The sequence below is a fragment of the Rhineura floridana genome, chromosome 5 (assembly GCF_030035675.1).
Source record: "Rhineura floridana isolate rRhiFlo1 chromosome 5, rRhiFlo1.hap2, whole genome shotgun sequence".
In the NCBI taxonomy this organism is placed as follows: domain Eukaryota; kingdom Metazoa; phylum Chordata; class Lepidosauria; order Squamata; family Rhineuridae; genus Rhineura; species Rhineura floridana.
In genome coordinates this window covers 41,585,900-41,611,996 of record NC_084484.1, presented here as the reverse complement: position 1 = coordinate 41,611,996, position 26,097 = coordinate 41,585,900, and the positions used below count along the sequence as shown (strand labels likewise).

General features: G+C 42.7%; 1 protein-coding gene across 2 annotated transcripts in view; it reads right to left on the bottom strand.

Moving 5' to 3' along the window:
• Positions 1-10,312: 10,312 nt before the first annotated feature.
• Positions 10,313-26,097, bottom strand: part of OBI1 (ORC ubiquitin ligase 1) — a 32,786-nt gene continuing 17,001 nt past the window's right edge. For both annotated transcript variants that reach the window (XM_061626550.1, XM_061626551.1), the window contains exons 4-6: positions 24,552-24,800; positions 19,077-19,165; positions 10,313-13,001 (exon numbers count right to left, since the gene is read on the bottom strand). In XM_061626550.1, the coding sequence (XP_061482534.1) occupies positions 11,435-13,001; positions 19,077-19,165; positions 24,552-24,800 (1,905 nt within the window). In that variant the 3' untranslated portion in view covers positions 10,313-11,434. The remainder of the gene's footprint in view (positions 13,002-19,076; positions 19,166-24,551; positions 24,801-26,097) is intronic.

Sequence of the window (26,097 nt, the reverse complement as noted above, 5' to 3'; positions counted from 1 at the left end):
TTAATTCATGAGGATTAATTAATTTGTTAAAGGATCGTGGGCAAGGTTAAGGTGGAAGGAAAACTCTTTGTTAGTTTCCTGGCTTAATCACCAGGTTTCGAGAGCAGTAAAATATTTTTTTAGAAATCACGAGAGTGGTTGCTGCTTGGGATGGAAGTGAAACTGGAAGGATAAAATTCAACTCTGTCGGTAGGGGAAAAACAATGTATACAGATATTATATCAATAATCCAAACCAACCTTGTGGACACAGATGGTGAAATGAACCCAGTTCGCTCACACATTAGGTACCCTCAAGATCAGTTCCAGGTTCATCTCCTCTAGTGTGGCTGCATAGCAGCCCTCTAGTTATTTATATTAACATTTGATGTTTAAAACCCTTACAGCTTTGCAGTGATTGCCAAAGGGCTAGCTGTTATTAGTTTGTGTTGCAACAAAAACAAAGAATCTTATAGCAACTAACAGACCAACAACTTTATTATGACATAAGCTTTTGTGGACCAGCATCCACTTTATCAAATATATGAAATGTAATCCTCAATGGCAGGTATTATATAGATATACAGATGCAGGTGGTGCTGGCCTTGTTGTAAGTACTGCAGTGAGAGGGGGAAATGAAACACAAAAATTACAGACAGCACTTAGAGCTAGAATGTATGCAAAATAAGCAGGTAACAGTGGATGGCATTCAATGCCAGTCCTAATCAGAGTAGACCCATTGAAGTAAACAGACATGACTAATTTAGGATAATTAATTTCAATGGGTCTACTCTTAGTTGAACACAACATTTGAAAAGATGTGCTCAACTATGTCCTATTCAGAGCAGACCCTTTAGAATGAATGAAACTAAGTCACTCATGTCTATTAACTTCAGGGTGTCTACTCTGAATACATCTAGCATTGAATGCCATCCTCTGAATAGGTGGTATTGTACCTTGTTTTTTTGCCACTCTTTGGAAGTGGGGAGCATAGTTAGAAAGTTTGTGTTTTGTGAGTATTACAAACAAAAGCTAAGATACCATCTTGAGGAAAGTTATTAAAACACCCACTAAAGTTGTGCAAGTGGGTTGTACTCTACATCACTGGGAAGAATAATGTTCCTCCTATATATATATGAAGCTAAATTATCTTGTTATGAATTACAAAGCTAATTTTCTTTTGTAAGCTTTCTTCAGAGGGTTGTGTCTGAAAGGTGGCATATAAATACTTTAAATAAATACATGATATGGGAACAAGCACATAAGAACACTGTTTTCTGTTTGGGGACACAAATTTGAGTCTAATCTGAAAATGACTTCTCTTGGCTTCTTCTATAATAGCAAATATATTTGATACAACACATACACAGAGGGCTTTTTTGTGTGTGATGGTACTCACTGGTATGGAGTACTGGCACCTCTTCCCCTCCCCCATTATTGGCAGCCATTTTGTGTCAGCCCACAACACTTTTGTTAAGATATGAGTGCCAGCACTTCATTTCTAACCCCCCCGAAAGCACTGTGTATGTGTACATCAACTGCCAAAGTGCAGTAAAATATGCAGTAAGATGGTTCTCTGAGTGGTCTCTGTCAGCTTTATCCAGACTTACACTTTAAAGAGTTGGGCTTTTGATTGACAGTATTCTCTCTGCATATTTACGTTTCACTCTAAAAATATACAAGGCTGTTCAATTCTCCCAAGAAAATGGTTGATTGATTATATTTCATCTGGGTTGCATGCTGAGCTCCCAAATGGTACAGGAGCAATATACAAACAACAATACAGGGCTACAACATTTAGTCTAATTTTCATACTTTTTTCATTATTCCGTGTTCTCTCCCCCCCCCCCCCCAGCCGAGTTCTGGAGAAAATGAAAGCTTGCTATGATAGTGTGACATTTTGCCTGGCCCTGGTAAAGATATTACCCAACCTGTGGATTTTTTAGTATAAGTTCCATGGTTCCTTGATTGAGAATTCTCCTTTAATAAGACTGAAAATGGTTGAAATTCATAATATACCTTTGGAATGCTTACAAAAATTGAAGGTAGCTGTGCCAGTCTACATAAGGTCAGTCTGTGCCTGATGTGCTTTTTTCAAAATTCATCCAAATATCCTAGATCATTTCTGGAATTTTAGGACTTAAAATGGGCCGTCAGACTGGCTCTCTAAATTAATGCAATGCCTTTACATACAACCCTAGGCATGGGGATTCATCAGAAGGTGGCTAGGACTGGGGAGGGCAGCTATGAGAGAACTAGAAAAGGTCCTCAAATGCAAAGATGTATCACTGAACACTAAAGTCAGGATCATTCAGACCATGGTATTCCCGATCTCTATGTATGGACGTGAACGTTGGACAGTGAAAAAAGCGGATAAGAGAAAAATCAACTCATTTGAAATGTGGTCTTGGAGGAGAGCTTTGCAGATACCATGGACTGCGAAAAAGACAAATAATTGGGTGTTAGGACAAATTAAACCAGAACTATCATTAGAAGCTAAAATGATGAAACTGAGGTTATCATACTTTGGACACATCATGAGAAGACATGATTCACTAGAAAAGACCATAATGCTGGGAAAAACAGAAGGGAGTAGAAAAAGAGGAAGGCCAAACAAGAGATGGATTGATTCCATAAAGGAAGCCACAGACCTGAACTTACAAGATCCGAACAAGGTGGTTCACGACAGATGCTATCGGAGGTCGCTGATCCATAGGGTCGCAATAAGTCGTAATCGACTTGAAGGTACATAACAACAAATGCAACCATAGAATACAGTTAGAAGCAATCCATTTTCTGAAAAATCTCTCCCTAGGTTTTTTCTAGCTGTTATGGATGCCTAAATAGACCTGATAGTACGCAGGCAATGTTGAGTGAATCCTCTCATGCAACAGGATGGAATAACTTGCTTCAGACAGCAACATAAGAGGAAATAGATGAAGGCAGGAACTGATATCCTATCCATGTCTACTCCTAAATTTGATTGAGCTCAACTGGGCTTTATACCCAGGTAAGTAGGAACAGGATTGCACTGAATAGTACAGCAAGTTAACAGAAAAAAACCAAACCAAACCAAAAAAATCTCTGATCCTAGTGCTATTTGAATTCTGCTTCAGTCAGCAAAATGTCTTGGTTTGACACTGTCAAAAGTCACAGAAGGACGTAAGATTCACTGTGACCAGGGTTACAGCAGATATAAAGGTTAGACTAATACATGCCTACTAGCTTATAATTTGAATTGGATTCTTCATTTTTACACTCTTACGAGTGATTAGAGCACAACATTTCTGAATTCATTTGAATGCTGGCTTTGGGTTGGGGATGGGGATGGGTGAGGGACAATGGAAATGGCAATTTAACTACAGTTGTCTGTGCTGCAACCTGAGCTGTTTTGGGTGCCTTGTCTTTTGTTCTATCTGTTTCCAATATGACTATGTGATAGTATCCGGTGATCTACAGCCCAGTTCTGTGGATATTCACTAAGATCAATGAGACTTACTCCCTAGTAGCAAGTTTAGGATTGCAGCCTTCAACACATGGACACTTTTAGTGAAAGGAGTTCACTTGAAATATGTGTATATCCCATATACTGTGATCTGCAGACTGCATAATACTGTGGTGACAACTTTTATCTATGGTGGTCTGTTTCATCAATAAAGGTAAAGATGGTGGTGGCTCTTGAAAGCCTTTGAGACCCAGACTGGGGTAATTTCTAGAGAGCTTTTGTATGCCACTGTCTCTGTCAAGCTCATTGGAAATATGGAGATCATAATGCCAGGTGGTTGTTAGTTTATCCCTAATCTGCAATATGGGGACATTATCATCATCACAAGGACGTAAAAACAATAGCACTGTCTCTCAGCTCCCACTTCATCTGGAAGAGGAAGATGCTAGCAGTGGACTAGATGCAAGTGAGAAATACCAGGCGCTGCTGCAAGTCACTCTGCTTCAGACACCACCTACCCCCAACCTGCCACACGGCAATAATAAATACTGGACTACCTTCTTGGAATAGTCATAAGACATTTTCTCTGAGCCACAGCACATCACGTTCCACCATCTGGGAAAAACACTTCCCACCTTACAGAGGTGAGATCTGAACTGTAGGTTTTATGGTTCACCCTTAGCCTCTTGGGCTGCAGTCCTGGGAAACAGGTAAACGATGTTGAACACAATGGGATTTACTTTTGCATAAACATGAATACAGTTATACTATTGATCACCTCACTGCATTATCTCTAACTACTTCAAAAAAGGAGCCTGAAACCTACTGCGTATTTAATTTTGGGCTCTTCTGTACCTCTGGAATCAAACACAGGGCTAAGCACACACAAGCTATAGAAGTGATACAATACAAATACCTGCACACACAAGGATGCTTTAGAGCAAGGATGGGGAATCTGTGGCCCTCCAGATGTTGCTGGACTCGAACTCCCACCATCCTTGATCATTGGCTGTGCTAGCTGGGGCTGATGGGAGCTGGAGATGTCCAACATCTGGAGGGCCATAGGTTCCTTATTTTGGACCCTTATATCCCACCTTTCTATGATAAAATTAAACTCAAGAACAGAAATACTGATTAAACACAGAGATGGCCAATGTTTAGCATGGGGCATTAGGGATGCACCCCCCCCATTACAGAAGCTGACCATCACTGCCTTGTCATATAATATGATCCAATATATCAGGGATGGGGAACCTGCTGGCCCTTCAGATTCTGCTGGACTGCAACACTCACCGTTCCCCAGTGAGGTCCGCCTGGCGCCTTCATTGACATCTTTCCAGCACCAGGTAAAGACTTACCTTTCCCCCGCAAGGCATTTGATAGACTGATGATGTTGTTTGCATTAGTGTGCTGCCAAACCTTTCTGTGGCTGTAAGGAGGTTGTTGTTTTATTATTATTTTTATGGTGTGCTGTTTTTATTTTTGTTTTTAACAATACTACAAGTTGCTTGGAGACCTTCGAGTAACAAGCGACTAATAAATCCAATAAAATGATGATGATTCCTGACCATTGCTATGCTGGCTCATGGGAGCTGAAATAGGATCTCCACATGACAGGGGACTGAGAACTAGAGAGATTTAAGTGCATTCTACCAATGTCAGTCTTTCTTGTAAGCCAAGCACAGGTTCTGCTATTTCGTTTTTTAGTTTAGAATAGAAGACAGTAAAAGAAGGGGCTATGAGAAGGTTTGCAAAAGTTATGAAGCATACACAGAGATTTTTTCTTCTCTTAAAAAGAGATGTTCTGTTCATACCCAAAAGAATAGAACTGAACTTCTCCTCAACTTAATCACTTCTACAGAACTGGACAGAGACAATGGTTTCCTGTTCCACTACACGTGTTAATTTTCTCAGCTTTGTGAAGGTGATTGTGTTATTACCAAGTACTGATGTTATGAAGAGTTACTGTGGTTTTTTGCATACATTAAAGCTCTGCTTGAATTGTTATAGGCTGCACTTTTTTTTGTATTTTATTGCCATTTCACACAACTTCTATATATATACACACATACACACTCTGCAACACACAACCATGAGTATACATCCCTGTCAACCCAGTACACTCTGAATCACAACCCCCCCCATAATAAATTGGTTAGTCTTTGAGGTGCCATAGAGTAACATGTCTGTCCCTCTGGATACTGAAATAATGACTAGCAGTAAGTTTAGGACAGATCAAAGAAAATACTTTTATACAGTATATAATTACATTATGGAACTCATAACCACAAGATGAAGTAATACCCACTAGGTTAGATCCTCTCCACAAAAAAGAAAACTACTCATATCCATGGATGACAGGCTTAACCAGGGTTATTAATATAACCTCTATGTTCAGCGGTAGCATATCATTGATTACGAGATGCTAAACAGGAATGACCACAATTGCTTATTTGTCCAGCTTATGAGATTCCAAGAGCCCTCTATCTGTCCACACTGAACCATCGTACTGGAATAGACCTTTGGGCAAACAATATTAGGAAAAGCAGGGTAAAAGAAAAAAAAGCTGTAACTGAAGTAAAAACACACACATGTGTATGTAAAAGAAGAGCCCTCCTGGCTCAGGCCAATGGCCCATCTAGTCCAGCATCCTGTTCTCCTACTGGCCAACTGTACTCTACCCACTTGTGAGTACGAGCAACTGGCATTCAGAGGCATACTCTCTCTGACGCAGGATGTAGAACATAGCCATGAATTCTCCATGAATTTGTCTATAGGAAAGAATGGGTTTATGGTCACTGACTTGATTCCAAAACATTACAGGGCTACAGCCAAGTGCATTTCCTAAACTGCACACCCCCCCCGCCAGCTTACATCTCTTGAAACTGAAGGTAGAGCCATTTTGTGCCTCACAGCTCAAAAATGTTATCACAGAGCATTTCAACAAGGGCGCCCAAAACGATCAAGGAGTGGGGTGACACTACAACATTTGTGGCTGTTAGGTTTAGAAACAATGAAAGTAAGACGGGGGGGGACATGATAAGAAGTGTATAAGATGCATGGTGTGGAGGAGATTTTCCTCCCTTTCATATAACACTACAGCCCAGGTCCATCCAATGAAGCTGAATATTGGAAGATTCCGGACAGACAAAAGAAAGTACTTCTTCACAATTTGCTCCCACACGATGTAGAGTGACAGCCACCAACCTGCAGGGCTTTAAGAGGATTAGACAAATTCATGGAGGATACATGTATCTGGGGCTAGTTATGATGGCTATGTTCTGCCTCCACTGTTGGAGGCAGTATACCTCTGAATGCCAGCTGCTGGGAATCACTCGGGTCCTGCCTGTGGGCTTCTCTATAGGCATCTGGACAGCAGTGTAAGAAGAGGATGCTGGATGAGATGGGACTCTGGCCTGATCCAGGAGGGCTCTTCTTAAGAAGGTCCCATGTTCAAATCCCGTCTCCAAACAGGGCTGTGAAAGGCTCCCGTTTGAAAGCCTGAGTCAGCATAAGGCACCTTCCAATGTTCCTTCTGCCATTCAAAGAGGAAAAGGTAAACACACTCTATTAAGCATTCAAGGCCTTGGGCAGACTAAAAGTAGTTCTTTGGCTCCTGGATAATCATGCAGGAACTCTGAAACACAGCTTTGGGTCCTGACATATACCTGCTTCTAATCTCCCGCTGGGGACAAACAGAATCCAACAAGCCAGCTTTGCAATTGTATTTTATATATGGAGTTTGGTAATGTTGAAGAATAACATTAGCAAATACATATACAAATCCAAGACAGATTACCCTACAGTGTTAGGACATCATACACATCACTAGAATTGGGATAGATGTGCAGCCATTTGGAAGAAAATCTCTAGATGCAAAATAGGCCAATGCAGTTTTTAGATTTAGACAAGTTTTCTTTGTATAGCTAGTGTAGCTTTGCCTGTGTAGTAACTGCTTTGATACACATCAAGTTTGTGCACAGGCCTCACATTATTAAATATTTAAACAATGTGCACAGAAATGAACATGAAGCATTCACAGTGCCCTTGAGTGGGTCATGAAAGAGGGGAAAAAACTGTATTTGAAGAGTTATGTTAATGCTGCCATTTCCATTTGTGCAACCCTTTGCACATCTGAGTTACAATTCAGAGATGCATTTATGACTATTTCCTTTTGCCTGGGGAAGGGCCATGGCTCAGTGGCAGAGCACATTCTTGGGATGCAAGGCTTCCAAGGTTCAAACCTTAGAAGAATTAAGTAGCAGGTGATAGGAAAAAGACTCCTAGTTTAGACGTTGAAGAGCCACTGCCAAGTAGGGTAGACTATATTTGACTAGAGAGGAAATACATCTCTACATTTTCCCTATGCTCTTAAAAATATGTTCCATTCACAGTATCGGTCTCCAAGACTGACAGAGCACTGTTCTTCAACCTTGGATCCTTAGATGTTGTTAGACTACAGCTCCCATCATCCTTGGCCATTGGCTAAGCTGGTTGGGGTTGATGTGAGTTGTACTCCAACAACATCTGGAGACCCAATGTTGAAGAACAGCGTGTTAGAGAAACTATTAGATTTAATTGGAACTCTGATTTTGCACAGTGGTTTGAGAACATGTAGGACTGCAATTCCCAAATGGTTGGGTCAGAAGAGGCAGAAGAAGGTGCCACCAAGAAGCAGAAGCTTTTGCCTACAAATCTGAGCAATGCATCATGACCTTGAACCTCACCCCTGCTGTCAACAACATAGCCCATGCTCTCGGCTCTATTCCCCTGCAAAAATTAATTTATACACTTCATGCCAAAGTAGGCTTCTAAGCAGTTTAGATATAAAAAAACCAATTATACAAACATGAAAATATGAATTTCCATTAATTAAAACACGCAATAAAACAATCTCAGTAAACCATGAAAACATAAACATGAGGATAAAACAGAGCTGACCTTATAAGCTGGGATTGGAACCCAGATATTTCCCAGATGTTGTTGGACTCCAACTCCCATCAGCCTCAGCTAGCATGGCCAACAGTTGGGGACAATAAGAATAGTGGTTCAGCATCTAGAGGGCCACAATTCCTCCATTCCTGATTTAAAACAATTTGTTAAATCAAGTTTGCAAGCTGGCCTTTATAGGTTCTTTTAAAAGAATATCTAAGGAAGGTTGCAAATTTGAATGCTACCACTTAACTGTTCAAAATGAAATATCAACTTCTAAAACTTTTTCACTGCCCATTACAGTAATACACCAGAGCAAAAGCATGTACCCTTCGACCTTGGTCCTACCAATGAAAATGCTTGGTCTTATTGCTTTTATCAGGTAAGGCAGGGATGGCGAACCTGTGGCATTCTAGAGTTGACATGCTTAGATGACAGCTTCCCTGACCACTGGCTATGCTAGTTGGGACTGATGGGAGTTTAGAGAGTCTCAACAACAGTTGAAGGGCCACAGGTTCCCTATCCTTGCTTCATATGCGATCAAAAGCCACAGCAGCTATAATTTTGCTAGTTAGGCACTAAAATATAGTTTTCTACTTTTGTTTTTTAAACCCATCAGATGCTGAAACATATTCTTCTGGAGAAGCAACCATCTTAAGCAGTTGTTTTTGCTCACTGGACAAACATGGCTGGTTGGCAAGCAATGCATTCCGGCTGCGAGGCCAGGAAATTGGATGGTATGTACATTATTCCTGCCTGACTTAGCTAACGAGGACTATCTTCCACACATTATGTGCTCTCTCCAATTTTGCTTAACTGTGTACTGGTTTCTTTTAAAGCTGGTCACAGAATTAATTCTGACACTACTGGCTGTGACAGTTTTTGGAAGCAGTTTGTACCTTACAAGCCTAAGGAATGAGAGGAGGTTGAGGGTGGGGTGGAAGCAGAACATGACTGACCCCAACAAAAAGCCATTAATAGGTCCTGTAGTAGGGCTGGACCAAACAATCCTTCTCCAGCCATCCTTTGAGAGCTGATGTGATATAGCTGAGAGAGATGGATTGAAACCCTGAAGTTCAGGCCAAATTTACATGCTACAGGGATACGGGTAGGTTATTCGGATGGGGAGAAATTAGCTTTGGCTTTTAAATGCAAGCCTACCCAATTGACACTTTCTGGAACAATATGCAAACCAAAGGAGAGTTATTCATCAAAATCCACTTTTCTCTGGATTTTGGGATGTTCTTCATCCAAATAATGTGAGCGTGTACATCACAGGAGAGTGTGCATCAACATGTATTAGTGAAAAGAGCAGAAATGCATCCCGTTAGGGGAAACTGCTTGCAAAAATGTGTTTAGCAAACATCAATGTGTGGATTAGGAAAAGCTCATACTAAAATGCTGATGAATTTTCATGAGGCCTTTTTTCTTTTGAAGTGGCAAACTGACGTGGAGGACTGAAGACTGAAAAAGGAGAAAGAGAGGAAGCGAAAGTAACAGATTCATCCAGCCCTGGTCGGTTGTGCAATCATTTCCCAAATCCTACAAGCCAATGAAGTGGACCATAAGATAAGATGCTAATGTGATCTATATCACCCATTCTCAGCTATACATTACAAGGGATTGGGAGTGTCATAATGTATCATTTAGACCAGCCACTCTAGTTGACAGGGGCTGACATGCAGCCCTGCACCCAAAGAAACAGCAACAGCCCCATGTATGCTCAGCTGCCCTGAGCTCTTTGAAGGCAAGGGTACGATACAAGTGAATTAATAATAAAACATTAATACATGATAGAAATCCAAGATACCAGCTATATCATTCTCTACTACATTGGCAAAACCGGTATGTATTACTATCACGGGAACAGCTTAATGAAAATTCAGCGTAGGATTTCTAATTACAGGAACCTTCAATTCTGCGTATGCTAATTCAATATTTGAAGCAACGTCAAGGATTACAATGCTTGTGACATTTTTTTATTCATTCCACATAGAAAAGCATGCAGTATTCATGTAAAACAGTACAGTATTCATGTAAAATGCTCAGTGCACATTTGGTAAACAAGCTATTAGCATACCAACCCATTTTTATGAACTACACAGGCACAAACAACACGGTCTTGTACAACAGTGGAGCTTTCTCTTTTTGGAAAGTTAAAAGCAGTGTTTAATTAAAAAAAAGGCAAGACAAAAATAACTGGGTTTTCTGTCTTAAGCAAAAAGACTGTGCTTTTCCCAACTGAAAACTTGCAAAGAAAGATACTAAAAGCTACATATTTAAAGTTACAGATTCAGCAGAGACTCATGCAGGTATGAGCAAGCAAATGTTTCATGGTGAAAGCCAGAAAGTGGGCTTTGCAACAGCTGCTGTCAGATCTGTGCAGAAGAAAAGGGAACAAAGAAGCTGTCTTACTCATATAAAGATTTGTTTCAAGGAGAAACCGTTTTGAAGATCTATCAACACTCACTGACTGGACATTTAACGGCTCCTCATAGGATAAAGATTTCACATAACCCAACCCTAAAAAACAAAACCCCCAAGCTGTCTAAAACTGAAGACATCTATTTTAAAAAAATAACGCTTCTTCAGAAAAGTGTACTCTAAAGCAGGGAATGGGAACCTGTGGCCCTCCAGATGCTGTTGGCAGTTGCGGCTCCATGTCAGTGGGGAAGACTAATACACTCTGGGGGTTAGTTCAAACTTTCAAGGTGCTCTCCAAGGTGTTCCTTGAAAGTCTGGACTAAACCCCAGAGCGGATTCCACTGCCCCGCTGGCATGGAGCCACCAGCCGCCACTGGCTGTTGGACTCGAATTCCCATCAGTCCCAGCCAGCATGGCCGATTGTCAGGAATGATGGGTGTAGTAGTCCAGCAACATCTGGAGGGTCACAAGATCCCCAGCGCTGCTGCAAAGAATTCTCACACTCCATCACTCAGTTTATAAGTGGGACAGACTGAGGTCACCAGAGAACCCAAGAAGAATTTGCAGGATGGGGTGGAAAAAGGAACATTTTCACATCGGCACTAAATATTTTATTTGTTTAGAAAAAAAACCAAAATGAAAGTCAACAAGGGAATCAGTTCTTAGTTGTTTTTGATGGACTTGCACTAGACAGGCTACTCTGAATTTTCCTTTTTGCCGATGCGTGGATGCTTTTGGCTTTTTTTGGGGGTATGAAGGACGACGACCAAGGAGATTGGAGTTGGTTGTGGAGATTCTGCAGCTCAGGTGCCACCTTATAGAGAGATGACCCAAGTTTGTGCTCTTCAAATGACCCTCGAGAGTTGCTAAACAGAAAGCTTGGGGAAAGCTCTCTTTGGAATAAGAAGCTCCGAGATTTTGTTTCATTTGTTTCTGAAGTCCGACCTGCAAATAGCGGGAAAGGCTCAGTTACGTCCAATGCAGATGGAGAAAGGATTGAAAAAGTTGCAGATTTCCAGTCGTTCCCATCTTCCAAATTATCACCTGCAAGAGGACATTTTAGAGGGTTTGGATCCTTCCTGTCCTTGATAGTCTTATCTTTTTCATTTAAAAGATCAGGACATTGTGTTGACTTGCAGGAATTATCCAGGTCAGAAGATGACTTAGAAATATAATATGGGCTTTTGCTATTGTCTGATTCCGACATCATGGAATCCAGTTCAGAGATTTTATCAAGGTAGGCGGCATCCATAGATGCCTCGCTGGATGTCCTGGTGCGATTCATTTCTGAAGAGCGGACAGGATGCAGTTTTTTAGGCTCACTGGGGTTGTGTGGTTTGTCGCTGGATTTTGCCGAAGGCTCTCCAGAGTCGCTAGGCACTGCATTTGGCTCCGTGCCCTCAAAGTCCAAGTTCTCATCATAATGCTGCTGGCACCTGTTCCAAAACACTGGCTTCTCGGAAGCAAAACAAGTCACCTTGGTCTCGCTGCTCTCGCAACTACTTGCACTATGTTCTGGAGAGTCTTTGTTACAGTCATCTGATGCCTCGCCAAAATCCTCAAATTCCAGTTTCCTTAGAAAGGTGGGCGACTCTCTCGCATCCTCCTCTTTCACGGCAGGATCATCCTTGTTGGTGGGAGTGTTCAACTGGAGGCAACTGAGAGACAACGGCGTACATGGATCCGGAAGCTCATAAAGCTCTTCTTTATAGGGTACGCAGTCCTCTATTTTATCCCAAGTTTGCTCTGAACAGGTCTCCATATCAGAGCCACCTATATCCAAGAGACCCTCCTGGGAGCCTGTAAAACCATCACTGTTGGCTGAGCATTGTGCAACAGGCTCATCTGAACACCCCTGGCTGGCTGAATTTAAGCACACATCACTGCTGCTCCCTAACAGTCCGCTACCTGCTGGCTGCTCAAGGTCATTAGGACTATGGCTAGTGCACAAACAGTTTTGGTCCATGTGCTCTTCTGGGCTGTCCAGCAGTGCAATCTCACCAGCTGCGCATTTGCTCTCTTTATCCTCCATAGGGCCAGCAGCTTCGCTTTCCACGCTGTCATCTTTCGTTTGGTTGCCTTCCCTCTTCAGCTGCGAAACCTGCAACTCCAGATCTTCTATGTAGGCATCACTTCGTTCCAAGGCTTTCTTAAGGCGGTTCGTTTCACGCTCACACTGTTCTAGCTTGGACTGAAGTGCCGCAACAGTAAACCTTCCAAATCTGCAAGAAACCAAAATATAAATTTTTAAAAAAGGATACAAAACAACAACACTCCTTCATATAAACCACTCATCACTCTGATCAAGTAAGCTCAGGAGAAGACAGATAAACGTACAGCATGGACTGGAAAAAAAAAATAATGGGAACACTGAGAGGGAAGGGAAAATCACAGACCACAGACAGGTACAGAGATGGGGAAACCTGAGGTCCTCCAAATGCTGCTGGACTACAGGCCACCATCCCTGACCATTTGCCATGCTTGCTGGGACTGGTGTGAGCTGAAAGTCCATCATCATCTGGATGGTCACAGGGTCCCCACCTTTGCCTTAGTGCCTAGACCTTTATATTGTCAAAGGAAGGTGTGTGTTTGTGCTTCCAAAGCCTCGTTCGGTGCTCTGCCTTGGCCTGTGTGCAACTTACGTGAAACTCTTATCAAATCTTATGCCAAATCTTCCATGCCTGGATGCTGTGCCAACACCAGGATGACTCAACCACGTGCCTTTTAAAGTTAAGCAAAGCAGCATGTGCAGGGTCTGTATGCCCTAGTTAGACTAAAAATTCCACATCTATTGTAAAGGGGTGCAGAGAATACTTAAAAAAAAGTCTGCAGCTGAAAATTAAACCATTAGCAGCACTAAGGCAATAACAAGCAGAAGATTACCCTACCAGGGGCTGGACCTATCCATTCAACTCAAATATGCATGAAGAATTATCCCCTAAAACAATGGCAGAGATTTATGATAACATTTGAACAGCAGTCCACATCTTGAAATATTTACATTCAATCATTTTCTTACAGCTCAGCAGTGTTTTACAATACACATTTCATCCACAATGTCACCTTGTCAAATATAAAAATGCCAATATGAAATTCAGTAATTGTCACCATCCTTTAGAGGGTTTTTTTTTTAAAAGACTCATTTGGAGTCTTGTGATTATATTCCTCTCTGATGTACAGCTTTTGCTCGGTTTACGCATTGCTGGAACTGTTTTTTTTTTTTTTAGGGTTTTTTTTGTGAAGCTGTTTGTTTCCTTGGAACACTCTGCCAGCAAACTTCAAAAACGTAGCAACCACTTGAGCGCAGCAGTGTTTCTGATAAAGAATTAAAACCAACTTCCTAGATCACTTTCTTTGTTTTACCGATATTTCCATGCACAATTCAAAGTTCTGGTGCTTGCATAATTGGCTTAGCTACATAAAGGATCACTTTCCCCAACCTGTGTGCTCAGATCATCTTCAGAGTCCCCCTTCCAGATGCCCCATGCCATCTGAAGTGAGGCAGATGGCAACTAAAGACAGAGCTTTTCAGTGGTAGCACCCTGATTATGGAATGTTCATCCTGGTGAGGCTTGCCTGACACATCTGGGTTTTTTTTTTGGGGGGGGGTTGTACCAAGCTAAAATCTTTGTAATTTTTTAGGCTTTTGAATTCAGTTTTATGCTGCTTTTATCTGCCATTTAGTATTTTTTATTGTCCCATTTATAAGCCACCTTGAAAATATTTATTACCAAATGGCAGTGTGTGGCTGCATGGATATCTACCTTTGGAGAGGTTTGTAATTGTCAGTGCTTGCAAAGCCCTATTGCACAGTGGTTCCCAAGCACCTGGTTGTTAGGCATGTGGAAAGTGCTTTGAATGTCCTGTGCTCAGCCCGTGCCAAGGGCTGAGCACAGGGCGTGGGAACCTCTGTGCAATGGACTTTGACAGGTGTTAATCACCTTATGTCAGATGATTGTCCAGCTCATCTGTTAAAGTTGGCCTGTTGGGGGGCGGGGAGAAAAGGATCTCCACACCTTAGCATGTCATCTGAACTGGGGTTTGTGGTCGAGGTTTCTCCTCACCAACCAAGAGCTGTAGCCAAGTATGGATTATAGCAAGTTGTGCACCTCTCATGACTGATTAACACGTTTCCCTGTGGAGTGGGGAAGTATATTTGAGTGTCCTCCGTTTCAGATTGTTAAAGGAAAAGCAAGTTTCAGAGGACATGTACACTTCTTGCTTTCCACTAGGGAAAAAGAATTGTTGGGATTCTGACAGCAGAGGCTGAATTTGGATTTGGACCAGCCTCTGGCATCAAAAGTCCAACACCACCTGTTGTCTATTGGAAAGCAGGACGCATGCATGTCCTCTGACATTTGCAGGCCACTTGCCCTTCAGGCTGTAGCCTTCTTTCTTTAACATGCGAGTAGTGGCCTACCTTGCAATAATACGAGAGACTGCACTATGCACATGCTCAGGTCTATCAATAAGTTGTAGTTTATTTGAAGAGCCAGCCGTAGTTGCCATGGAACAGAGAGACTTTTCTTTGCAAAATATGCAGTAATTTAGCACAGTTAGCTTATATGCAGATCTAGCAAAATATTCAATGGAAGAAATGTGTAATATGTTTATTTAATGCAACCTGTATTAGAGGCAACCTCTAATTTGCTGACCAAGAGAAAGTACTGTACTCTCAAGAGCAGCTTCTCTTAACAAGTGACTCCAGACCTCAGAACGACCATCATGGACACATCAAGAAGTACAGAGGGCTACATCAGCATATACTAAACTATCACCAGTGTATTTCTAGCAAACTGATCACAGGAATAAGATTGTCTCACCCAACATTATGGTTTGCACACATCAGATAGCCATGTTGAGATAACCATTGCCTTTCTCATCTCACTATTTTAAGAAATGGGCCTTCTGACCTAGTAGATCAAGGATGAGGAACTTGCAGCCCTCCAGGAGTTGCTGGATTGCTACTGTTACCAGCCCCAGCCAGCACAGCCAATGGTCAGGGATGATGGAAGCTATCTAGCAGCACTCTTTAAAACCAATTAAAGAAAGAGTTAACCCTTGAGAGGGATAGGAGGGGCTTTGCTGGGTGTCAAGGGGAATATCCAAGGGTCCAATGGTGCCCAGGGACACCACGTTGGGGACCCCAGATTCAAAGTTTATTGTGCCCTCACGTGGACGTTGGAGGAAATGGGCTGTTGCCCCACAAAACTAACTGGAGGAGTCATTGCAGCAAAGGGGAACCCATGCCACATGCTATCAACGTGGCCTACTTTAACCAACATTTTGAGAAGGGGGAACTATACAGTGCTACATTTGGCTCTCTAAGGGTCCAAAGTACCCTTCAGAGTACTGGCAGAATCACCTCACCTCACATGTTCCCACTCGATTGCTTCAATCTGCGGAACCGGCACTGTCACAAGCGCCACAGAACGCTCATTCCGCACTTGTAAGAAATAGTTCTTTTTGTGTTCTTTTTAGTGTGGCAGCACCTACACTTTGGAACGCCCTGCCTATCGACATCAAGCAGGCGCCTTCACTGTCTTTTTTCTGGCACCTGCTTAAAACATTTCTGTTTAGGCAAGCCCATCCAGACACGTAGATGCCGATGTATTTAAATCTCTTTTCAGTTTACTGCTGATTTAATCATTTTTTTAAAAATTTTAATTACTTGTTTCTAACTGGCTTTATTGATAATTTTAAATGTTCCTTCTAAGCCACTTAGAGATTTCCTTACAGTCAAGCAGCATATACAGTTTGTTTTATAAAACAAACACAACACAATCCACCAGTCCTAAGTGGTGGCCCTGCAGAGGTATGACATACCTATTTTTGTAGTCACAGGCAGAAAGCAAAAACAGGAGGCTTATCAAGCCTCTGGTAGGCCAGCATACACGGCTGGTCAGCTGTGCTCAGGTTGGCGAGTCACAGGCTGTGCAGGACTAATCGCAGTAGCTGAGGCATTGTGCATAGGATACAGCTTCACCCAAGAGCCGCTCTCCTTCCAGCTACCAACTGTCATCACTGAGGCCACCCCCAGAGAGCAAGGAAGCAGCTGCCCTTCCACTGTGCTTAGATCCAGCTACATGGCCTATTGAATTACATACCTGCTGAACTCTGTAACTAAAAACAAGTGCCTGCCTCACCTTACCTTTTTCCTCCTCCCTCCCCACCCTTTTTTCTTTTGTGTTATGTCTTTTTAGACTGTAAGCCAGTGGGTAGGGACAGAGTCTTTGCAAGCTGCTCTGAGAACCGTTTTTGGCGGAAGATGCTTCCACCAGTAAATCTATACGGCAGGTGTAGGTAACCTCTGGCCCTCCAGATGCTGCTGAACTACAGCTCCCATCATCCCTCTTCATTGACCATGCTTGTCAGGGCTGGTGGCAGTTGTCATTCAGCAACATCTGGAGGGCCAAATTATACACCTATTATACAGAAAGCTCAGGCCGATTAAATTTTAGTCTGGAAAAGTTTAATGGAGTGGTATGGATTAGATAGGATTAGAACACAAGGGGGAACATGGAGAGCCAGATTAGAATATAGGATAGGAACAGCGAGACTTGGGCTTACATCCTCACAGGGGTGCAGTTGTCCCAGGTTGCCGTAAACCCCTTACTTTTTTGGGAGCAGGGCCCCTATGTACGAGCCAATCAGCATGAAAGGGGAGCATGTCAGCCACTGAAACAAATCTTCTCACTTGGCTAACAACACGCTTCCTTGTCCTTTCATGGCAAAGTACCTTGGTCGCTCAAATCCTAGTCCCACACTTGGCTTCATTTCAGAATTCTTAAAATCAAAACATTTCTCGCAACATTTAGCCTTCAGAGAGAGAGACTGAGCGAGGGGGAGCCTAGGCACACAGCCATTTTATTCTGGTTCTGCAATTCTGCAATTGCAGAAGAGACAGTGAATCCTGGGAGCATTGCTGTGAGGGGGCATGACCCTGCACATCTGAATTTGGCACTAAGCTATTGCATCCTCACTTAGACATGACCTCGAGCTGGTTATTGTCTCTCGGTCTAACCCAGGCTTTGGAATACAGCCATTTGTTGTTGGACTCCAACTCCCATCATCCCTGACCACTGCCCAGGTTGACTTGAGGCTGATGGGAGTTGGTGTCCAACAGCATCTGGAGGGCACCACATTGGCTATCCCTGCATCAGTCCTTTCTCTGCCAGTTCATGCACCCTCATAACATTCCTTGTCACCCAAGATTAATATCAAGTGAATACTTTAAAAAAATCTGCACTTTCTCTAGCTGCATTATCAAATCTGTGCTTTAAACTATTTTTGAGGGGGAGGGACGTCGCTCAGTGGCAGAACTCATGGTTTGCAAGCACAAATTCCTACATTCAATCTCCCAACATCTCCAGGTAGGGCTGGGAGAGACCCTAGTCTTAAACCCTGGAGAGCCGCTGCCAGTCAGTGTAGACAATACTGAGCTAGATGGACCAATGGCCTGACCCAGTATGAGGCAGCTTCCTGGGTTCCTAACTGTTCCATGCTTCCTCTGTGAAAGTCCCCCTACCCTGTCTTCTAACGTTGCTTTTAAAATTGTGATGATGATACATTGTGTTTTTTATATTTTGCTGTAAGCTGCCCAGAAAATCTTTTCTGATGGGAAATGCTTAGAGAAAGGGAAGCAAGGTCCTGACTCACCCACCGCCTAACAGCAACTGCCTGAGGATAGAGAATTCAGGAGAGGAAGGGAGGAAGTCAAACAAGTCGGGAAAAGGAGACCACTGTGTCTGGTGGGCTGTTCTTTTTCTATTGTTAACTTCATTTTGAACCCTGGGCATTTCTGGCCTGGGACCTTTGGGTGAAGGGCGGACTAGAAATACTTTTAATACAATGACAACAAATAATATTAATCTCAATATTCATCGATTGTTATCCATTGCGATTTATATGTTGCGGGTTGCTTTGAGGACTCAAAAAGCAGGAAATAAATCCATCATCATCATCAACAATATTATCCTTATATAGAACAGTACAGGGGTTGGGGAAGGGGGATAGGAAGTGGAGAGGTATTAAGGAGTTTTAGAAACATCGTTCCAGGTTTTAAAAATGTTTCTGTATAATATAAACCTCCATGCATTCAGAGATGTCAGGCATCCAAGCCTCAAGGAAGTCAAGCTGTCCAGAATTCCCATTTAATCTCTACCCCACTACCCCCAAAACAAAGACAAAGCTCCTAACCAGCCCTGTCTACATCCCTGTGACTGCAGTTACGGCCCTCCAGTAGTTACGTACGGTTAAATGAATAATGCACGACAGGTTCTAAAATATTTACATACTTCTGGGGCGATCGGCTTCCAACCTCAGCCTTCAGCCGCAAGTTCTCCCTCGCAAGGCTACCGTTTTCAAGCCTCAGTTTCTTATTTACCTAGATGGAAATAAGGAGCATTAAGCACACAGCAAAAAAAAAAAAAAGGGGGGGGGGAGGAAGAGAGGAAAATGTAGCCTATAATATTTGTAAGACAAATAATCTTGCTTTTGAGATTTTAAGGAGGGGCCAGATTTAGAAAGGAGCAACAGTTAACACAGCACCTGCTTCTTTGCCTCCCCTACTACCCTGCGGACAGAGACACACCACTTAAAAATTATCCTGGGAAATGGTTGGCAAAAACTGAATAGAGAATAGACATTTTTAATTTATATTCCCAAAATACGCCACAAGGCTTCTACCCAGGGAAATAAACAGAGCTGTGTTAGTTCAGCCTGACAGTCATTAAGGGGAGGATATACTAATGGAAATGCCATGTTTCCCTCACCCCCCTCCTCCACATGACTAATAAAGCGTTAACATTACAATGTGCAGGTATCAGCAAAATGAGCGTTGAACAGCCTCACTCTCCCAAGCAGACTTAAGATTGCAAAGTGGCTTTCTTTTATAAAGAGACACGCGCACGCACACACTCTAGAGAATGAAATCCAGGATGACAACTTATTTGCCTCTTTGGTATCGCTTGCAGAATGCTGCTATTAATAAGCCTCGCGATTTACAGACCTTCTCATCTCCTTGGGAATCAATGTATTCTTTTCATTTAAATCCAGGTAAGTGTAGTGGTTAAGGTGTTGGACTATGACCTGGGAGACCAGGGTTCGAATCCGCACACAGCCATGAAGCTCACTGGGTGACCTTGGGCCAGTCACTGCCTCTCAGCCTCAGAGGGAGGCAATGGTAAACCACCTCAGAATACTGCTTACCATGAAAACCCTATTTGTAGGGTCGCCATAAGTTGGGATCGACTTGAAGGCAGTCCATTTCCATTTAAGATATTTGGAAGCCATATATACCCCCCCACATAAATCATGAAAAAGTCTTGAAACCCGAGAGAGCCCCTAAGAGTCAGTGCACATGAAGGGTGGGGAATCTCCAGCCCGTGGGCCAAATTTGGCTCATGAGGCAGTTTTCCTCAAACCCACCTGTTCACCCTGCACCTCAGATCATATATGACATCAAGAGTGGTGTACAGATATTTTGGGGGAAATCTGCAGGGAACTCAGTTGCACAAACAATCCCTGCAGAAAGCAGCTTTATCCACCCTATGCTTGGTGCTTGCAAACAATTGGGCATAGGGCTGGCAAAATGCTTTGTGCAAGGCTTCGCAAGCACCTGACAGACCAGCTGAATGTCAGCTGCTTAGGAAGCACCACGCATGGGCATTTTGACAGTGGGGAGGGGGATGACCCACCTGCCAAACATCTGACACCCAGTGATTGACAGATGGGTTGTTCTGCCCACCTGTCAAAATTGCCCCGTGGTGGTGGGAACAGATCTGGCCCACTGGGCCAAAATGTTTCCCCACTTCTGGTGTAGACAATAGTAAGGAAGATGGGTCAGCAATCACTCAGTATGAGGCACTTTCCTATGGATAGAAGGGTCTGGAAGGCCACATTTGGCTCTTGGGCCTGAAGTTCCCCACACCATGTGAACAAGCAGGAATGAACCACAGCGAGCATCGGGCTCGTATCGTCCCTCTCCCCCTTCCCTCTCCTTCTCCTACATGGTTTCATATAAACCATAGTTCATATTAACCACAGTTTGTCACTCCATACTAATTTCAGTTAAGCAAAACTGGTAGCAGAAGTGTCTTGATTCTTCCTTCTGACCCTGCAAGAGTAAGAAGAGAGAGTGTGTGTGTGAGTGAGTGAGCAAGTGTGTGAAGACTATGGCCACATCCACACCAGACCTTTATTCCATTAAAAACAGTCATGGCCTCCCCCAAAGAATCCTGGGAAGTGTAATTCGTGAAGGGTGCTGAAAGTTGTTCGGAAACTCCTATTCCCCTGACAGAGCTCCAGTGGCCAGAGTGGCTTAACAGAAAGCCCCCCTTCCCAGAGAATGTGAGTTGTTCCCCCCCTCCTGTCAGAATATGGCTGAAAACAGCTACTCATTCCTATGCTAAACCACAGTTTAGTGTGACACGCGAATGTCATATACCTGATCTAAAGCAAAACAGATCTGAGTGGAAGTAGGTCTTATATGCATGCTGCCAATGTATCAGATTGTATTGCCCACAGAGCTGCAGAACCATCCACGCAAGTACGCAGTAGAGAGCAAGAAACATGTCAGCTTAAACTGTCAGTGGATTTCAAGGGGTAAAACTTTTATTGGAATGTACCAAGCTGCAAGGGGTAACTGACATGTTTGAATACTCTCAAACAAAACATACTCTAGGCACATAGAGATATAGCAATCCAGGGAGAAGGCTAGGCTAAAACTCTTTCCCCAATGTGCTTGCCTTCAACATTTAGGGATTTTTCTTTCCCTGGTAAGAAGCATTCCTACATGCACTCCCTACCTGCAACCTAGTAGTATAATCCCCCCCCCGCATAAGGAAAACATGTTTTACCATTTAAATCTGCTGATTGCATGAATGAGCCCTAACCACTGAAAGCTGCTACAATATAGCATCTTTCAGGGACTTTAATGTTCTGGGCTTCATCTTTTTGAGACACTTGGACTTTGTTTCAGCAAAATTCAGCAGACACATTATTAGTCAACAAAGGAAACTAAGTGTGCACAACCTCTCTCAGCCAGTCGGGTGGCATTCGCAAATCAAAAGGATGCAAATCAGATCCATGTCATAGATTACTGGAAGTGTGAAAGAAAACTGGTTGTCAACATTGAAAAGAAGAACCAGTAAAACACAGTTAGGGGCTGCTGGATTGGCAGAAAATGATCAGTGGACAAAGCAAGGAATTAATGGTAACAATTGCCATTTTTTTGCTGTAAGAGCCCAGAAGAGAAAAAAAGAAAAAAGCTTGGGCAGTTGATCAGTCAAATATTGGTAAAACATTTAAAACATGGGCTTGTTATAATGGTTAAGAAAAAGTAGAGTTCTTCTAGCTGCTTTTTCTTTTTTTAAAACCTTCTAGAAACCGCTCTTTTTAGCTTTAGAAGCCATGCCAGATCACATGGATCCGTCTCTTCTTCACTGTAAATAAAACTGACTCTGCCAGTCCTAAATCCTGGGAACTTATGGCCTGTGTCAACGCGATGGCTGCTGGCATTGCTTCATTTCCTCCTTAACCCTATGTTAAGACGGAGGCACTCTTGGTGGATAGTTTGTCTGTCCCAAGAGGTGGTGCTCAACTTGATCCAGATAAGGCTGCACTCCCAACTAACAATGCAGCTCCAGAGTCTGGGTGTGCTCTTTGCCACTAGAGTAACATCTGTGGACCAGAGCTAGAGATGTAAAATTTCTGGAAATTTTGAAGCCATGGAAGAAATCTAGCTGTGTTTTTTTAAATTATTATTTCCCAGAAAAAAACCCCACAGAAATATTGGGAAAAATATGCAATACTTATTTTTTTTTAGCACCTTTTGCAGTTCAAAAAACCATTTTGTTACTTTAGGAATTATCATGTATAATTTGGTTTGCCATTAAATTATGTTTCAAAAGTACCACTCATTACAAATTTAATTTATACCTTTTTTATAAATTAGATTTTTTGTTACAAATAGAGCTATAAGCTGCTGAACTGTAAGGGACCTAGCATCGCTTTTGGTTTGCCAGTTTACTAGGAGCAGGCAAAAACCAGGATCAACAGGAGAAATCATCAACACTATACTAAAAGGAAATTATTCTGGCAAGTATTATGCCTCCTCTAGTCCTCCATGGTGTCAAGCAGATCTTTTCCATGAAAAGAGCTGAGAAGAAGGGAGAAAACCAAGACTTAAATACTACATGAAATTTAATCAGTCCCATTTTCTGGGCTATCACTATCAGTTTCTACTTCTTCATACTTGTAATGGACTTCAAAAAAACTGAAGGTCTGCCCAGATTCAAACCAGCTTCTATATCCTATCACACGTTATAGCCCAAAAATTTTCAATTCTTCAGGGGAAAAAAAAACCCCAAAAAAAGCTTTGGCAAAAAACTGAAAAAAAAAAAACATTCCCAGGCCTTCACATCTCTAACCAGAGCCAAGACTGGTGCTTGTCACAGCAAGCTGTGGCTACCTCCAGGTTAGCCTACTGTAATGCATTATTTGTGGAGCTCTCTTCAAAGACCAAACTAACCACAGAAGCCACTCAGTTTCTAACTGGGATTGAATAATTGGGACACATTTCATCAGTGCTGAAACAATTCCTTTAGCTTCTAGGCAGTTTCTGGGCACAAATCAGAATACTGATGTTTGCTAACTTTTAAAACCAGTACAAGGTTTTGGACCTGAAGGGTCATCTACTCCAACATTAGTCTGCCTGCCTTCCAAGGGGAGGCAGTTAACACCTGGAGAGAGGGCTTCCTCAATGGTGGCATGCACCTCATTTATGGAATGCTCTTCCTGAGGAGGCTCACCTAGTGCTGATTTATGTTTGGCACCAATCAAGAGGCCCTTCTATATTCTCAGGCTGTTACATTTTTAACGGGGTAGTACGGCTGCTTTTATCCTAACCTAGTGTGGCATAGTGGTTAGAGTGTTGGACTATGACCTGGGAGACCAGGGATCGAATCCTCACACAGCCATGAAGCTCGTTGGGTGACCATGGGCCAGTCTCTGCCTCTCAGCCTCAGAGGAAGGCAATGGTAAACCACCTCTGAATACCGCTTACCATGAAAACCCTATTTGTAGGGTCGCCATAAGTCAGGATCGACTTGAAGGCGGTCCAATTCATTCATTCATTATTTATCGCTGTATTTTAAAACCTGGGTTTTTTAAAAGTTGCTTTCTATCACATATCTGCAAGCTACCATGGAAACATTTTTGTATTGAAGGGCAAGATACTAATGTATAAAGCAAAACACAATAAATATGTTGATATTCTTGTTTAAAGACACCTGCCCTGCGCATGGGCTGGTAGAAGGTAAGCTGTGTAGCCTAATTGAGGAGATGTAAGCTTACTGGAGAGACAATGACAAGGTTGTGGGTGCTGCTCCTAAATGAAGGGTGCGTGCATCCTGATATTTACTGCCTCATGGCAATGTGACAAACATTAAAAAGACAGCGGGGCTGTCACTTACACAAGAGCATTCTTGATTTCATGGAATATTTGACAGCGTTTTTAAATTGTTTTTTAAAAATTGTGTTTTTAAATTTGTATATTTGTTTTTAATTGTTGTAAACCACCCAGAGAGCTTCAGCTATGGGGCGGTATATAAATGTAATAAATAAATAACAGGTCAATCCAGTATATCAACACTATTTTGCTTTCTAATGTATCTAGGAATTACTCAGCAGGTCACGTCACCCTTTGCCCCTGCCTACTCAATATCAAATATTTAGACAGCTGCCCAATTAGGTTAGCAGAAATGTATTACCTCTGTTAACTTTTCCATGTCATCTTTCACTTTTTCATACATATCACTGGCGGCCTGAAGCTTCTGGGTCCATGCTGCCAAAGTCTCAGGATCCACTTTGTGCTCATCATCCGAGACCCCAGGACTCGCCCGTTTTTTGTCAGACATGTCCAGCATCACGGGTTGCAGGACTGATTTGAGCTGGGACTCCAGGCTGAGGTTGCTCCTTTTCAGCTCTTCCAGCTCTTTCTGTAGAGATTCTATCTCATCCTTCGGAATGTGGCAAAGCCGTTACCAAGTGGGTTGCACACGAAACAGGTTTTTGGAAGAGACAGGAAAAGAGGAAAAGACAAACACACACACACACTACAAGTTAAGCTTCACTATACTGCTTAATCCTCCTTCATGTTTTTGTAGAATGATCCTGGTACAGAGCAATTATGATATGCTCAAAGCCAGCATATTTCAAGTGAGTGCGAGCGTGAGCCAGTTTAAGAAAAGGTGTGCTGAATCAGGCAAAGGGCCCATCCAGTCTCACATCTTGTTATTAGCAGTGCCTGGACAGATGCTTTTGGCCAGATCTGCCTGTAAGAGCACCTTACTGTACAAGGTGATTTCAAAATACGTGCTTCCATCCAGTATATACATTAAGCATCTTGATAAACAGATCATATGCAGCCTATGTTACATTCAGGAAAAGAACCAAGGCCTGCATGATGTCTTCTGTTTCCAAGGTTCAGGTTGCCAATGTTATCTTGATTTATTTTGGAAAACAGTAGTATGACTGAAGGAGATGTCTCCAAGGATGTTCTCCTCTCTCCCTCTCCAGGAGCTTATAAAAATGAATTGTTTACTCTGAAAAATGCCTCATACCCATGCTCAGTAATCTTCTCAGTCACCCTCTAACAGAGATAAGGAACTGTGGCTCTCCAGTTGTTGCTGAACTACATCATCCCTAACCACTGGCCAGGCTGGCTGGGGCTGATGGGAGTCAGAGTCTAAGAACATCTGAAGAAACACAGGTTCCACCATCCATGCCCAAAGAGGCAGGCAAGTGTTGTATTACAGATTGGAGTGAGGTGGAGGGCGAATATCAAGAGGCAATGGCTTACTTAACCTCCCTTTAAGCATTCATGTCTGACAATTGCATGCACCAGGCTTTTCTATAATGTGTATGTACTAGTGCAGCCTTTCCCAACCAGTGTGCCTCCAGATGTTGTTGGACCACAACTCCCATCAGCCTCAGCCAGCATTGCCAATGGTCAGGAAAGATGGGAATTGTGGTCTAACAACATCTGGAGGCACACTGGTTGGGAAAGGCTGTACTAGCGAGATGACCACCTACACAACAAGGGTTTCACCTCACTCCCCATAGTGCTTTCTGCATAGCAAATCTGCAATGCGTGAAGCAGCTATGGAGTAAGAACAACCCCTTGCAACCCCCCCCCCGCAGAGTGCTTTGCAGGGGCCAAGCAAGGCCTAACAATAAGCTGATTCTCAGGTATTGCTGAGATCCTTGCAAAGCTCTCCACAAGACCTGACAATCAACTGATAGTTGGGTCTTACA